Source organism: Xiphophorus hellerii, chromosome 6 (genome assembly GCF_003331165.1).
Source record: "Xiphophorus hellerii strain 12219 chromosome 6, Xiphophorus_hellerii-4.1, whole genome shotgun sequence".
NCBI lineage: Eukaryota > Metazoa > Chordata > Actinopteri > Cyprinodontiformes > Poeciliidae > Xiphophorus > Xiphophorus hellerii.
In genome coordinates, this window is record NC_045677.1 from 27,898,086 (window position 1) to 27,914,708 (window position 16,623).

Below are 16,623 nucleotides of genomic sequence, written 5' to 3' on the forward strand. Positions count from 1 at the left end.
CAAAACCATTCTTAAATAATGACATTTTAGCATGCTCAGTTCTAAGTTCAGAATGAGCTATTTTAGAGCCTCTTGTCACTTTCAATGCAAATAAGCTGCTGCTATCCATGTCCCCCAACTCAACATTTGAGTGCGAGTGTAAACAGATACATCTTTGAAAAGCAGACGTGGAGCCTCCTGCACAACCAACAAGAATGCAGCAAGTGGTTTCTGGATAGTGAGTCAACAACAAAACACTTATCTTTTCCAGCAGCCATTGTACAGCGCATACAGCAGTAAAACCAGCTATCTAAATGGTCTGGAGCTATGTATGCATGAATGAATGTATGAATGTAATTCCAAAAAACAGCTGTTTTTTGGAATTACATTCATGTTTTTTTGTGTCTGGAAAATGAGCCATTTCAAAAGCCTTATGATTTTTAAATCACATTAAAATCAGCATTGTGCCGTTACCTAGCAACCCAAGCGGAATTCTGCCCGCTTCCTAGCAACCCAAGCATAGCTCCAGACCATTTAGATAGCTGGTTTTACTGTAGTTTTTCTCTTTCTTGTTTTAGCACTTGACCCATTTTTAGGAGTGGAAACTCAAGTACAAGAACATGCAAAAGGTGAATTAAATAACGAATGGCAGTTAAATATATCCTGGTACATTGATACATCTTGTTATTTTTTCTGTGTAAGTAGAGTACAGCCATCTTGACTCAAACAGGGGTGCTCTAAAGGTTTTCAAATCTAACAAAGCCAAAAGGTTTCCAGTGAATAGAAGTCAGACACATGATCACAGCTCTTTACATTTATGACATCTAGTCTCTGTGGCACCTGAATGCATGCTGCAGGGAAAAATTCCCAGCTGTCACACAAGTGACATTCCTTGCAAACCACCACAGCTGGGAAGTACAAGGAAGTAGTTCAATTGCTGCTATTAATACGTATGATAGAGTTAAGTAGCCATAAATAAACCTCCCATGATGTAATGATGTACCTTCTAAGCAATCAATAATAAAAACAAGCATCCAGAATAGTGATGAATCAATTCATCACAATTAATCATGATTAATCGACTGCTAAAATAATTGTCAACTAATTTAGTAATTGAATAATTACTAACTAGAGTATACAGACTTTGGCAAACATGTTTAAGCTGAAGATTCATCCTTTGCTACAAACTAAATGAATGCTGTGTTATTGCATTTTAGGCAATAAAATGTTTGGATGTGATTTTTATTAGCAGTAGACAAGTTAAAGTAGCTTCAAGTTTCATTGTGCTACGTTTTCCAGAGGTCTTTATTTCATCTGGACTGAAACACATTTCTAGAGTTTATGAAGCTCTCAGCTAGAGTGGCTGCATTATTCAAGTTTTCCCAGATGAACAATGAAAGGAATGCCGAACAGCAACTTGAATGAATCATTAGTTCGCTGAACACAAACACACAGCCTGTTCAGACTGGTTTTTGATGCTACATTCAATGTACTAGTTTTGAACTGTTTTTATAGTATAATAAAGAATATTTCCTGTTATAAACTATGTGATGTTTATAACTATTTACAAGGAAACATTTTTATTTAGAAGAAAAAGAGGTGCTGATGGAGAAGTTAATACTCTTTACTGCATAAGTTTATGTGTGTGAATATTTCTATCTCAGCATGTAGATACTAAAGGAAAGATTTAACCTTCGACAAATGCAGAAGCAAATATAAAGTGTTAAAATAAAGAATAACTATAATTTTCTGCTGCAGTCCAAGTCTTTTATTTTCAAAATTATGAGGAAAAATAGCAAAAGTTACAGAAAAACAAAAAAGAAGTGGTAACAACAGTCAAAAAAGCAAATAAAATGTAATAATCCTATGCCAAGCACAAAGGCAGTTGTGTAGTTTTGTTACAATAGTTTGAAATATTTTTCCATTTTATAAAGTAAAAATATAAAAAATGAATGTCAAAGTGTGAAATTAAAAATTCACCTCAAGAGGCAAAAATGACTAGAGTCATTGATGAAATACAGAATGCATGTCAAGTTTCTTGTCACCAATGCACTGACTTACTTAATTACACCACTTATTGGTCACATCCCAGTTTCAGTTCTGAAAGTCCAAAGCCTAAAAATCCAACTCTACACTAGTTTGCAGATCTCAGCAGCTGCGCCATCTGAAAGCCAGAGTCCAACGTAGAGCGGCTCAGTGAATGTGGTCTCAACTCTGTGGAGGAGCGCCATGGTTTTAGAGACACTGTAGAAAGCCAGAATACCTGCTTTATAATCCAGGTACACTCCGACTCTGGAGGACCACGTGCCTGGGATGGGAGTTTTGTTCTTGTTGTGTCTGAATTCGCAACTGTTCTTAAAACAATCAAGACCCCAAGAGGTGCCGTTTTGTCCAAACATGCAGTCGCTGAAGATCCCGGCTCTGCTGATGCCTTTGTAAGCCAACGCCACCATGACTCCTTTCCCGGTCCTCTCCACTTCCAGGTAGCAGCGGCCAGTAAGGCTCTGTTGACTCAGGACCTGCCAGGTGTAAACAAACCTGTCTGGGTGGTTGGGGTAATCCTGTTCTTCACTTACAAACGTTACTTTTCTGTTCTCCTTAGTTAGCAACAGTTTGGGGAATGCAGTGTCTGGATTCAGTGTGATTTGGCAGGCATATTCTAGAAAGTGTGCTCTAGTTTTTAAAAGATTTCCTTTGCCTCTTACAGGACTGATAGGTAAAACATCAGGTCTATCAATTGGTGGTATAAGATCAGGATTGTCATATCCCCTGTTAGGGAAGAAGTTTCTGGTTTGTTCAAATGTAGCCTTTTTGCCAGTAAAGTATTCACTGCTGGGTAAGTCTTCAGACTTTTGTCTGGGTAGTCTTAAGCTACCACTGGGGTCAGGAAGTTTGGGTTTTATATAGCTGAAAGGCGTGGTACTATCAAGGTTCTGCAAGAGTTTGGCTTGCATAAACTGAGTGGTGGTCTGTCTATGTGCTGGTTTGGAAATTTCTATAGTATTATAGAAATCAAGTTTTTGCTTCCTGATGTCCTCTTCAGGCTTTGGTTCAGGCATATTAGGCAAAGCCGTAGAGGTAGTAATTGCAAGCATAATCTTTTCACATTCTTCATCGAGAACCTTGTGCAGTCTCGTTTTGGCCTCTGAAACAGTGGCAGGAACTCGATCAAAGTTACGCTGGCGGCGGATCCTGATGCTTGGATGTTCTCTAGGGACATTCAGACAAGACAATGACGGATACTTCAGCAAAAAATTTGCATGGTCTTCTGTGCGGGACAGTTTGTCCAGTTCAATATCTTTCCTGTTCAACTGCATAATCTCCTCCTCCACCTTATTCCGAATTTTTCTAAAGAGACCAAGTTCAATGTTCTGTTGAGAATTCATCTTTTCCCTCATAAGAGAGAGTTTTTTCTCTATTGTCTTAATGAGTTCTGTAAAAACCACTTCAGTAGTACTCAGTGCACTATCAGCAGCGTGACTTACTGCATCTTCCTCCTGCTGAATAGTCTTCACATCTTTCTTCTTCTCCACGATCCTCAGCTGTATCTTTTGCCGAACCACTTGAAGCTCCTTCTGCCTCTCCGTCCTTTCAGCAGACAAGGAGACTTTGTTGTGGCCTTTGTGGCCATCCTTGGAGCAGAGATAACAGATGCACCGCTGATCGGTCTGGCAGAACATCTTCATCACTTCTTGATGCACAGGACAGATGCTCTCCTCGAGACTTGCAGTTGGTTCCACCAACTTGTGTTTCCTTAAAGGAGGCACCTCATTGTGAGGCTGGAGATGTGTGGCGCAGTAGGAAGCCATACATTGCAGGCAGGACTTTACGGCTTTCACCTTCCTCTCGGAGCAAAAATCACAAGCCACGTCTATAGATTCAGTATCGCGGTACATATCTGGAACATCAAGTTGGACTTCAGTCTTCCTCAGCTGTTCGACTACAAGTGCTATAATGTTGTTTTTAACCAAGGTAGGCCTCGATATGAAGATCTCACTGCATTGAGGGCAGTTGTAGATGCCTGACCTTGCTTCATTGTCCAAACGTTTGCTGATGCAGATCCTGCAGAAGTTGTGACCACAAGGTACAGTCACTGGATCCCTGAGCAGATTGGTACAGAGAGAGCAGCAGAACCTCTCTCGCTCCAGCTGAATCCCTTGAGCCATAATTTTCTCTGTCGGACGCAGTTACCAGACAATTAAGTGAGAAGAAATGACTAAAGCTGCTCTACTTAATCCTGATATATACAGCTGGGATGGCATTTCAAGCTCTGCCTCATTCCAGAGGCAGGAGTGGCTTCAAGACAGAGTTCCTGTAAGGCTTGACTGCAAGAGCTTGGGACTTTACCAGAAAGGGTGGAAAATGCCAGTCATGTTGACAAGTCATTGTCGTCTGATGAAAACAAAGAAACAATTATAAAAGAAAAAAACTAGATGACTGGTTGAGTGAAGCAGAATAATGAACATGAGTGTGGAAGTGAGATAGATGACTTTTATCTGGATTTTTCAACATTTTATAGACATGTAAACATCAAGAGAATATTCTGTTTCATAAAGATGCCAAGGAGATTTGGGAAGATATGGTATGCAAATATACTATTATGGCCTCTAAGAACCCTTTGCTGCAACAGGCCAACTCCAACGTCACAGCGATGACAATGGAGGTAGGTACAGTTCTTCCTGTAATCAGTTGTTGTCGATTCGTACTCTCGCTCTGACCATCTTTGTCGTTGTGACACTTCACCCGCCTTGCCTGCTGTTGGTGGTCAGAAGGCTTGGTGGAGATGGTACATGGCAGCTTCACGTCCGTCAGACTGCCCCAGGGATGTGGCAGTGAACACGGCTTAGCAGCTATGTAGACATGGAAGGTGCCAAGGACTGGAATTAGAGCAGGAAACCAGTGTAGTGCTCATGTCCTCTAAGATCATGGTACATGCAATTATAGTATATTTTTAAAACTCCCTGACAAAGAGAAAACCCACAACATCATACTGGCTGAGCCTTAATAATACGCTCAAACTGAAGCCGACAATGACTCAAACTGTTCAAACTTCATTCCAATAAGTGGTTTGTTCATTCATATTCCTGTAAGGTAAGCTTGACTGTTTTATTGTTTAGTGTGGAGGTATTTCCTCCACACTAAGCTATTTAAAAGCATTCGTTCCAAAATTCCCAAACAGACTGCACTCACTATCAGCGCTCACTCATAAACAATATATTTTTTAATTTATGGTATTTTGTCTCAAAAAGATTGTGTAAAACACTTTGTTTTAAATGTTCATAAAAGCATACAAGCTAAATCGATTGTGTCTATTATGCAGGTCATTTTGCTGGTGCAATCTTGTTTGCGTCTTGTTTGTAGATCAAGTTTGCACGTGCTATCAAGCTGCACCTGTTTTTATACTAGCAATCTTTATAAAGATCAGGCCCCAAAAGTATTGAGCTGACAATTTTCTGGAAACAGGAAGGGAATTTCTGAGTGACTGTTACTGGAGGACAAGAAAATGTATTACATGCCTCACAAGGAATGTGATACTCAAGTTCCTCGTGTCAAATAACCTGAAGGAGCCAAAAGTCAACAACAGACAAAAGACAACAAATTACACATCAACTGTAATGTGCAAACATTTCGGGCCATCTTTAATGTCTCAGAATCTTGGATTCTAATGTAAAGGAACAGTTTATAAATGTTCTGCCAGATAAAATTAATACTCAACAGTTACGGCCAAAGTGTTTTTAACCGTTTCATGTTTGTTTCACATGTTTCTCTGTTATAATGAAGGATAAAACCAACTTGATACGATTCAAAAGGTTTTTGTTTTCCAAATGGTTTAAGCTGACAGACATCAAGCTGATTTCTGGAGTAAATCCAGGCTGATGATGAACCGTTCTTCTCTGATTAGTCCAGAATTTCACTTCAACTTGTGACGTGGCCTAAAGCTGGTCTTACATCCACATACATAATAGTGTCTCAATTTAAATCTAATTCGTCATATTTCAATGTCCCAAAACTAGTTTTTGATGTTATATTTAATGCACCATGTTGAATTGCTCAGTTGTGAACATAGAATGTATTAAAATAAAGTAGAAACTGCATTTGAAAAATAAATTCACTGTGCAATAAGTTCAAAACTTAACACAATGTTTATTACTAAGATATAAACAAATCTATTACTTACAAGGAAACATACTTTATTGTTCAGAAGACAAAAAGTGCAGATAGATAAATTACGTTTTACTGCATAATTCAGTTCATTTTGATGCTAGCTTGGTGTGTAAATCTGCACATTGACACGTAAGCAGCCGAATAAAGGATTTTACTTCAAACAAAAACAATCAAGTGTTAAAAAAATGATTTTTTTTACTGAAGTCCAAGTCATTTTTTCATAAAACGGGAAAGAAACATTTAAACATAGAGAAAGCAATCTAAGTGGAAAAGTTGGAAAAAGAAAAATACATTTTCAACTAACTAACTTTTGTTTTGCACAAAATATCTAAAGTTTCAATGCAACAGTCTCAAGTTTGAGAACATTAACATGTTTTTCCCTTTCATAAAGCAGAACATGGCTTTCAAATACTGAAGTTAGAAGAGGCAGAAGCAAATAATAGAGTCATTGATGAAAAACAAGGTTACTAGTGATGGAAAGTCCTCTTGAGACATGGCTCCCAAAAAAACACAGAATCTTCTGGCTCCCGTACAGCTCCTCAGATTTGTTGCACAAATTCCTAACACAAATAGTCCAATTCATTCTCTCTCAAGATTTAGCTGGAGCTTTTGACCATGATCCGTCATTAGTGGTTACAGGTCTATACATGATGAGACATATTCCACTTATTGGTCACACACCAGTGGCTGATATGGTAAAAATCCAACTCTACAATAGTTGGCAGATATCCGCAGTTGCGCCATCTGAGAGCCAGAGTCCAACGTAGAGAGGCTCGGTGAATCTGGTCTCGACTCTGTGGAGGAGCGTCATACTTTCAGAGACACTGTAGAAAGCCAGAATACCAGCTCTGTGATCCAGGTACACTCCCACTATGGAGGACCATGTGCCTGGGATGGGAGTTTTGTTCTTGTTGTGTCTGAATTCGCAACTGTTCTTAAAACAATCAAGACCCCAAGAGGTGCTGTTTTGTCCAAACATGCAGTCGCTGAAGGTCCCGGCTCTGCTGATGCCTTTGTAAGCCAACGCCACCATGACTCCTTTCCCGGTCCTCTCCACTTCCAGGTAGCAGCGGCCAGTAAGGCTCTGTTGACTCAGGACCTGCCAGGTGTAAACAAACCTGTCTGGGTGGTTGGGGTAATCCTGTTCTTCACTTACAAATGTTACTTTTCTGTTCTCCTTAGTTAGCAACAGTTTTTGGAATGCAGTGTCTGGATTCAGTTTGACCTGGCAGGCATATTCTAGGAAGTTCTCTCTAGTTTTTAAAACCTCTTCTCTGCGTGTCACAGGAAGACAAAAGCTAGGTTCTGGTTCTGGTTCTGGTAATGGTTCTAATTCTGGTTCTGGATCTGGTTCGGTCTGTAAGACATCAGGTCTGGGCTTCATGATGCCCACATCAGGCTCTGGCTGAGGCATATTAGGCAAAGCCATGACCACATTAACTGCAAGCAGAATCTTTTCACATTCTTCATCAAGAACCTTGTGCAGTCTCGTTTTGGCCTCTGAAACAGTGGCAGGAACTCGATCAAAGTTACGCTGGCGGCGGATCCTGATGCTTGGATGTTCTCTAGGGACATTCAGACGAGACAATGACGGATACTTCAGCAAAAAATGAGCATGGTCTTCTGTGCGAGACAGTTTGTCCAGTTCAATACCTTTCCTGTTCAACTCCATAATCTCCTTCTCCACTTTATTCCGAACTTTTCTGAAGCGACCCAAATCAATGTTCTGTTGAGAATTCATCTTTTCCTTCAGAAGAGAGAGTTTTTCCTCTATTGTCTCAATGAGTTCTGCAAAAACCACTTCAGTAGTACTCAGTGCACTATCAGCAGCATGACTTACTGCATCTTCCTCCTGCTGAATAGTCTTCACATCTTTCTTCTTCTCCACGATCCTCAGCTGCATCTTTTGCCGAACCACTTGAAGCTGCTTCTGCTTCTCCGTCCTTTCAGCAGACAAGGAGACTTTGTTGTGGCCTTTGTGGCCGTCCTTGGAGCAGAGATAACAGATGCACTGCTGATCAGTCTGGCAGAACATCTTCATCACTTCTTGATGCACAGGACAAATGCTCTCCTCGAGACTTGCAGTTGGTTCCACCAACCTGTGTTTCCTTATAGAAGGCACCTCATTGTGAGGCTGGAGATGTGTGGCACAGTAGGACATCGTACACGGCAGGGAGGATTTAACAGCTTTCATCTTCCTCTCGGAGCAAAAATTATAATCCACATCTTTGGGTTCAGCTTTGCAACATTTATCTGGAACCTCCGCTTGGACTTCAGTCTTCATCAACTCATTGACTACTAATGCTATCATGCTGTTTTTAATCAGCGTAGGTCTTGATATGAAGATCTCTCTGCATTGAGGGCATCTGTAGATGCCTGAACCTTCTTCATTGTCCAAGCGTTTGCTGATGCAGAACATGCAGAAGTTGTGACCACAAGGTATGGTCACTGGGTTCCTGAGTAGATTGGTGCAGAGAGAGCAGCAGAATCTCTCTCGCTCCAGTTCAATCCCTTGAGCCATTATTTTCTCTGTCACGTACCAGACAGCTAAATGAGGAGAAATGACTGAAGTTGCTCGACCTCACCAGAACATATACAGCTGGGATGAGGATAGTTTTTCAAGCTTTGCCTCATTCCAGAGGCAGGAGCGGCTTCAAACAAGAAGGTCTATCCTCGTTCTTGTAAAGTTTATCTGTGTTAGTTTGGAACTTTACCAAAATAAGAGGAAAAATGTGAGTTATTCTGAGAAGTCATTGTTGTTGGATGAGATCAAATAAACAACTATATAAAAACTCACAAGTAGTTACCTAGTTGTATGATTGCTGAGTAACCAACAGTGGTGTGCGATACTACCTAAAAGTTAGATGAACTAGCCCTAAACCCTAAACCCTAAGCGTATCAACACAATATTTAGCTGGAGCTACTGCAGAAGTGTTAAATTCAACCATATTGACAGCTACCATTGGTCAATGGCAACATGTCGCGACATAGTGCAACAACCTCAACAGGGTCAATTTTGTAATTAGACACCCGTCTCTAAGGTTGTGCTTCAGGAAGAGATTCTTTGTAACAGACTTTTCACTCATAGTTCGCTTGTTTTTTAGTTTTGCTAACTCTGTTGCTGATTTCACCTTGAACAGTATATTTTGAACTGATTACTGTAGGAAATACAAGCTGTAGTTCTACAGCAATGCATTCTGGGTAGAGAATAAACATTTGCTGCACTGCATTGTGGGTGGAGAATGTGGAGGGACTCAAAACAATTCACAGATATTCCATTTTTACATGCATTTGAACAGCTCTGGTTATACACTTAATTTGTTCCTTTGTTACATACTTACTATTTGCTCATTGAAGTTTCTTAAAAAAAGAGAACATGAGAGTAAGAAATGGAAATTCAGCATCAACAGTCTTCACCAACTTCAAAATAAGAGCATGAACATAAACATCTAACTACTTTACTAAATTTTAACACAGAGATTAAAGTTTGATCTCACGGAGATTGATATGCAAGCTTCAAGTAGAAGTTTACATAATAGGCCATGTAAATTATAATGTGAAAATTAAATTGTGATTGAGAGTTGTAGTCTCTTAAAAGCAGATATAATTTGAACTGATGTTGGGGCTTCAGTGTTAGCTTCTGCTAAACACTGTGTTGGTATATCTAACTAACTACAACTAACTTTAACTATAACTAATGTTTCTGATTAGTGCTTTTGAATTTATCCAGAAAATTTATTTATGGGAAGCCAAGTGAGCTAAGCAGACGCACATAAAAACACTAAAAAAATTAACTCTGCTGTTAATGCATTTGCGGAAATGTATTTGCCATTTATTATGAGCAATGCATTCTGGGTAGAGAATAAACATTTGCTGCACTGCATTGTGGGCGTTACTATGAACGCATAATTTGGAGGTGAGACCATATTTATATTTGTTTATATTTTATAAAAATATTGTACACATTAAAAGTGTATTCTGGTTCAAAAAGAATATATATACTTTTAAGATTTGGTATAGATGGTGTGTAAATATACTATTGTGGTCTTCAAGAACCCATTTGTGCAAAGCACCTAAAACCTGAATGCAAGTTGATGGTTTTCACCCTTTTGGCATCTGGACCAAATAAAACTTTTAACAACTCCTTGGCCTGGTTTTGGTTAAGTGAACAATTTACATATTTTGTCCAGAAATAAAATATTAGAAACATTCACTGTGGCTGTTGTGGGATGCAAAATGTCGGAGAATGGCATCGAGTCGCTGGTAAAACTGGTCCACACAGCTTAGCAGCTATTTACACATGGAATGTGCCAAAGACTGGAAATTAGAGCAGGAAACCAGTGTAGTGCTCACATCCTCTCAGATCACAGTACATACAATTATAATATATTTTTAGACCTCACTCACAAAGAGAAAACCCACAATATCATACTGACCAAGGACAAACCAACTACTATCTGCTATTCTGTTTTCAGTAGCTGTCCACATTCAGTGTAATTTAGATTTTGAAAGACTATACCTCTTAAAACACAGTTTACTTTGAGAAAATGGAGAATGGAAGAGCTAAACTGTAGAGGGTTTCTTAAGAGAGGCCATAAGAAAGCCTTTGATCCACTTAACCATAAGAGCTTATTGCCAGTTTATCAAATTTCTGTTCTGAACCCAGATCATCCCCTTTATGTAGTTGCTGAGTGGGTCATTGGATTTGTTCATTGGACTGTTGCTGGCTTATAAATGTGTCAGACGAGGCATTTTTTCAGGACATACGTCTTGCCGTCTTCCACCAAAAACCTGAGCTTTTTGGTGGAAAAGAAAGATCTGCTATTTTGACCCATTAGGTTATCAACAATAAAGTGAAGTAATGGTGATGACGTCTAGGAATAACGTTATTAAAGTCCTCATTGTTGATACATTAGACTTAGACTGTAGCAGTTCAAACAGAACTTTTGACTGCAAAAGTTTTGAGTCATCCCTCATTTCAATATTTTTTTTCTTTGGATCTTTAAAATGAGTCTTGATAATTTCTTCCTTGTTAATTTTCCCAAGTCCAAAAATCAAACATGTAAACTTTTAAATCCTAAATTCAAGCACAAATTTATACACAACACTCCTTTGGTTCCTTTATTTGCCCGTTTGGGATAAATCAAGTTTTATGAATCTTAACAATAATCTGTCTTGGTCTGTTGGTACCCAGAAGATAAATGGCCTCAAGAGGAAGTTTCGCTGAAGGTTTTGGTTAGATGTGTGGTTTGTCCTACCATTGTAATGTTCTCTGAACTAATGGAAAAACTCTCTGTGTTGTGTGGTTGTGTTCATGGTTTGAGTCATCTGTCCCCTCAAAGCGAATCTGGGACCCCAACACTGTTTCAATGTGAATACCAACCATTTTTTCCCTCCCACTCACCTCATTCCTGAACACAAAGCACTTCCTGAGATTCCCAAACTCGAAGACAACATGCACTCCTCTCTGACTCTGTATTTCCATGCACACAGACGGAGGAGACTGTTTTCCAGTAATAGCTCTGATGGTGCCACTGTGACCTCAAACTTCAAACCACCTTGGCTGTAAAACGGACGTCTACATTCCTCATAGACTCAACAGCATCCATCTGTGGTTTATTAGAAAAACTGGTCAACTGGTGATGATTCATCAGCTTCAATAAGCTTATGACAGCTTATAAGAACACACATACTGGTAATCTTCCTCATTATACCGATTCTGTTGGCGGCCATTTTGCCCCTTTGACAATTCAAACTGTTGCAGTTCTCATTTTTCTCTTTGTGGGTACCAAGTGGTACCATCTACATACCAACCAGGCCTTAATTTGTACCAGTTTTGCACTGCTGTGACAACGAACATTTGAAAGTCATTTTCTTTTATATACTCATACTCTACTGGAAGTAAATGTGGTTGCACAAGAGCAATAAACAATTTGTACGAGAAAGAGGTTCTTAGAATTTGATGTGAGGTCCAAATTAGGGCTGCATGATATTGGGAAAAACTGATAAGAGATTTTTTCTAATCCTGCGATATATATTGTGATATAATACAGAATAATGTCAAGGGGACCCCAACAGATTTACTTTCACAAGCTTTCGCTATGATGCTGCACTTGGTATACATAAAACTTCATTAGAAATGGCCCTGGGTCTATTTCAAATGTAATGAACACAGAGGTGGAAAAGAAAGGGAGAACAGTGGGAAAAAGGTTTAAAGGGAAATAAAGGAGGGAACACCACGTTCCCTCCTCCATGGGCTGCCACCTTATCGTGGTGGAGGGGTTTGAGTGTCCCAATGATCCTAGGAGCTATGCTGTCTGGGGCTTCATGCCCCTGGTAGGGTCACCCAAGGCAGACAGGTCCTAGGTGAGGGACCAGACAAAGAGCAGCCCAAAGACCCCAATGATGAAGGAAAACTTTGGACTTGGTGTTCCCTCGCCCGGACGCGGGTCACCGGGGCCCCACTCTGGAGCCAGGCCTGGAGGGGGGGCACGATGGCGAGCGTCTGGTGGCCGGGCTTTTACCCATGGAGCCCGGCCGGGCTCAGCCCGAAGAGGAAACATGGGCCCCCCCTCCCATGGGCCCACCACCCGTGGGAGGGGCCAAAGGGGTCGGGTGCAGTGTGGGATGGGTGGCAGCAGAGGGAGGGGACCCTGGCGGTCCGATCCTCGGTTGCAGAAACTGGCTCTTGGGACGTGGAATGTCACCTCTCTGGTGGGGAAGGAGCCGGAGCTAGTGCGTGAGGTCGAGAGGTTCCGGCTAGAAATAGTCGGTCTCACCTCGACGCACGGCTCTGGTTCTGGAACCAGTCTCCTTGAGAGGGGCTGGACATACTTCCACTCTGGAGTTGCCCAAGGTGAGAGGCGTCGGGCAGGAGTGGGCATACTTGTTGCTCCCCATCTCGGCGCCTGTACGTTGGGGTTTACCCCGGTGAACGAGAGGGTAGCATCCCTCCGCCTACGGGTGGGGGGACGGGTTCTGACTGTCGTTTGTGCTTACGGGCCGAACGACAGTTCAGATTACCCACCCTTTTTGGAGTCCTTAGAGGGGGTACTGGAGAGTGCTCCTCCTGGGGACTCCCTTGTTCTGCTGGGGGACTTCAACGCTCACGTGGGCAATGACAGTGAGACCTGGAGGGGCGTGGTTGGGAGGAACGGCCCGCCCGACCTGAACTCGAGCGGTGTTCTGTTGCTGGACTTCTGTGCTCGCCATGGATTGTCCATAACGAACACCATGTTCAAGCATAAGGGTGTCCATATGTGCACTTGGCACCAGGACACCCTAGGCCGCAGTTCGATGATCGACTTTGTCATCGTTTCATCGGATCTGCGGCCGTATGTCTTGGACACTCGGGTGAAGAGAGGTGCGGAGCTGTCCACTGACCACTACCTGGTGGTGAGTTGGCTCCGGTGGTGGGGGCGAAAGCCGGTCAGACCTGGCAGGCCCAAACGTGTTGTGAGGGTCTGCTGGGAACGTCTGGCGGAATCCCCTGTGAGACGGAGCTTTAACTCCCATCTCCGGCAAAACTTCGAACACGTCCCGGGGGAGGTGGGGGACATGGAGTCTGAGTGGACCGTGTTCCGTGCCTCCATTGTCGAGGCGGCCGATCGGAGCTGTGGCCGCAAGGTTGTCGGTGCCTGTCGCGGCGGCAACCCTCGAACCCGCTGGTGGACACCTTCGGTGAGGGATGCCGTCAGGCTGAAGAAGGAGTCCTATCGGGCCTTTTTGGCCTGTGGGACTCCGGAAGCAGCTGATGGGTACCGGCGGGCGAAGCGGCATGCGGCTCGGGCGGTTGCTGAGGCAAAAACCCGGGCGTGGGAGGAGTTTGGAGAGGCCATGGAGAAAGACTTCCGTACGGCTTCGAGGCGATTCTGGTCCACCATCCGGCGTCTCGGGGGGGGGAAGCGGTGCAGCACCAACACTGTTTATAGTGGGGATGGTGTGCTGCTGACCTCTACTCGGGACGTTGTGGGCCGGTGGGCAGAGTACTTCGAAGACCTCCTCAATCCCACCAACATGCCTTCCACTGAGGAAGCGGAGCCTGGGGACTCTGGGTTGGGCTCTCCAATCTCTGGGGACGAGGTCGCCGAGGTGGTTAAAAAGCTCCTCGGTGGCAGGGCCCCGGGGGTGGATGAGATCCGCCCGGAGTTTCTTAAGGCTCTGGATGTTGTAGGGTTGTGTTGGTTGACGCGACTCTGCAATGTCGCATGGACATCGGGGGCAGTTCCCCTGGATTGGCAGACTGGGGTGGTGGTCCCCCTGTTCAAAAAGGGGGACCGGAGGGTGTGCTCCAATTATAGAGGGGTCACACTCTTAAGCCTCCCTGGCAAGGTCTATTCAGGGGTCCTGGAGAGGAGGGTCCGTCGGATAGTCGAACCTCGGATTCAGGAAGAGCAGTGTGGTTTTCGTCCTGGTCGTGGAACGCTGGACCAGCTCTACACCCTCGGCAGGGTCCTGGAGGGTGCATGGGAGTTCGCCCAACCAGTCTACATGTGTTTTGTGGACCTGGAGAAGGCGTTCGACCGTGTCCCTCGGGGAGCCCTGTGGGGGGTTCTCCGGGAGTATGGGGTACCGGGCCCTTTGATACGGGCTGTCAGGTCCCTGTATGACCGGTGTCAGAGTCTGGTCCGCATTGCCGGCAGTAAGTCGGGCTCGTTTCCGGTGAGAGTTGGACTCCGCCAGGGCTGCCCTTTGTCACCGATTCTGTTCATCACTTTCATGGACAGAATTTCTAGGCGCAGCCAAGGTGTTGAGGGGATCCGATTTGGTGGCCTTAGGATCTCATCTCTGCTTTTTGCAGACGATGTGGTCCTTTTGGCTTCATCAGATCGTGATCTGCAGCTCTCGCTGGAGCGGTTCGCAGCCGAGTGTGACGCGGCCGGGATGAGGATCAGTGCCTCCAAATCCGAGGCCATGGTCTTGAGCCGGAAAAGGGTAGAGTGCCTTCTCCGGGTCAGGGGGAGTGTCCTGCCCCAAGTGGAGGAGTTTAAGTATCTCGGGATCTTGTTCACGAATGGGGGAAGAAGGGAGCGGGAGATCGACAGGCGGATTGGCGCAGCGTCTGCTGTCAAGCGGGCGCTGTACCGGTCCGTCGTGGTGAAGAGAGAGCTGAGCCAAAAAGCGAAGCTCTCGATTTACCGGTCGATCTACGTTCCCACCCTCATCTATGGTCATGAGCTTTGGGTCATGACCGAAAGAACGAGATCGCGGATACAAGCGGCCGAAATGGGTTTTCTCCGTAGGGTGGCTGGGCTCTCCCTTAGAGATAGGGTGAGAAGCTCAGTCATCCGGGAGGGACTCAGAGTAGAGCCGCTGCTCCTTCACATCGAGAGGAGCCAGTTGAGGTGGCTCGGGCATCTGGTCAGGATGCCTCCTAGACGCCTCCCTGGTGAGGTGTTCCGGGCACGTCCCACCGGGAGGAGGCCCCGGGGAAGACCCAGGACACGCTGGAGGGACTATGTCTCTCGGCTGGCCTGGGAACGCCTCGGGATTCCCCCGGAGGAGCTAGAAGAAGTGGCTGGGGAGAGGGAAGTCTGGGCCTCCCTTCTGAAGCTGCTACCCCCGCGACCCGACCTCGGATAAGCGGAAGAAGATGGATGGATGGATGGATGGATGGATGGACACCACGTTCCTTTAAATCTGCACTGGAAACCCAACTGTTTAGTGCTGATTTTGGACCATAATAAATGGAACACTGACCAACATATTTAATGCGTATTGATGATTTTGATGATGGCACTCGACAAAATGTAATGTTTTTTCAATTGGTGACTTTTTGTGTTTTATAACATAAAGTACCTTGAACTGCTTGTTGCTAGAATGTGCTAAACAAAGAAACTCAATTGATTGAGGGAGAATACACATCAACACCCTTGAAGTCTGCTTCTACACCTGCAGAATGACAGAAAAAAATAATTTTTTTGTAGATAACTTAAGTTATGCTGCACGTCTGCCATCTTTTTCATGAAGAGATGATCCTACCTCTTTTTATAAATGCTACAAATCTGGTTTTTCTCTGTATTTGAGTGTTACGATTGTAGAAAATCTTTAAAGAGGGATATCTGTTGCCATATGGGTCTTTTTTTGTCTATGCTTCCATCACTGCGTGACCTTTAGCATTTTGGGTATCATAATTGGTGCAAAGTGTGAGAATCTGCTGGTGTGAGACTTTAAAATATGTCAGAATGAAAAATGCAAGTTTATAACACTTGTAATATATTAGTGAACAATTATTGCTCTCCAAACAGTCATTTGAGATGTAAATATTCTACACACTGATATTACGATACAACCGATACATTTGTGATATACTGTAGTGTCCAAATGTATTATATCTCATAAGTCCTGGTTCACAACCAATATAAATGGGAATAGAATATAATTTACAATTTATTGGCTAATAAACTGCATAAGCAACATTTATGGTTCAAAAACACTGAATGTTTGAACAAGTGGTATTGAAACTCCACCACTGGTCAC

The 16,623-nt window shown here is 43.4% G+C and overlaps 3 protein-coding genes across 11 annotated transcripts in view; all 3 read right to left on the minus strand.

Moving 5' to 3' along the window:
- The window catches only part of LOC116721375 (disco-interacting protein 2 homolog C), a 163,372-nt gene that overhangs the window by 61,075 nt on the left and 85,674 nt on the right, over positions 1-16,623 (minus strand). The gene's annotated exons all lie outside the window — the stretch shown is intronic.
- On the minus strand, positions 1,735-4,203 carry LOC116721376 (tripartite motif-containing protein 16-like). Its single transcript, XM_032565055.1, has one exon. It carries the CDS (start codon positions 4,143-4,145, stop codon positions 2,109-2,111), a length of 2,037 nt encoding a protein of 678 aa, XP_032420946.1. The 5' UTR covers positions 4,146-4,203; the 3' UTR covers positions 1,735-2,108.
- LOC116721377 (tripartite motif-containing protein 16-like) lies at positions 6,100-8,719 on the minus strand. The gene has a single exon (XM_032565057.1). The coding sequence runs from the start codon at positions 8,663-8,665 to the stop codon at positions 6,854-6,856; it is 1,812 nt and encodes a 603-aa protein (XP_032420948.1). The 5' UTR covers positions 8,666-8,719; the 3' UTR covers positions 6,100-6,853.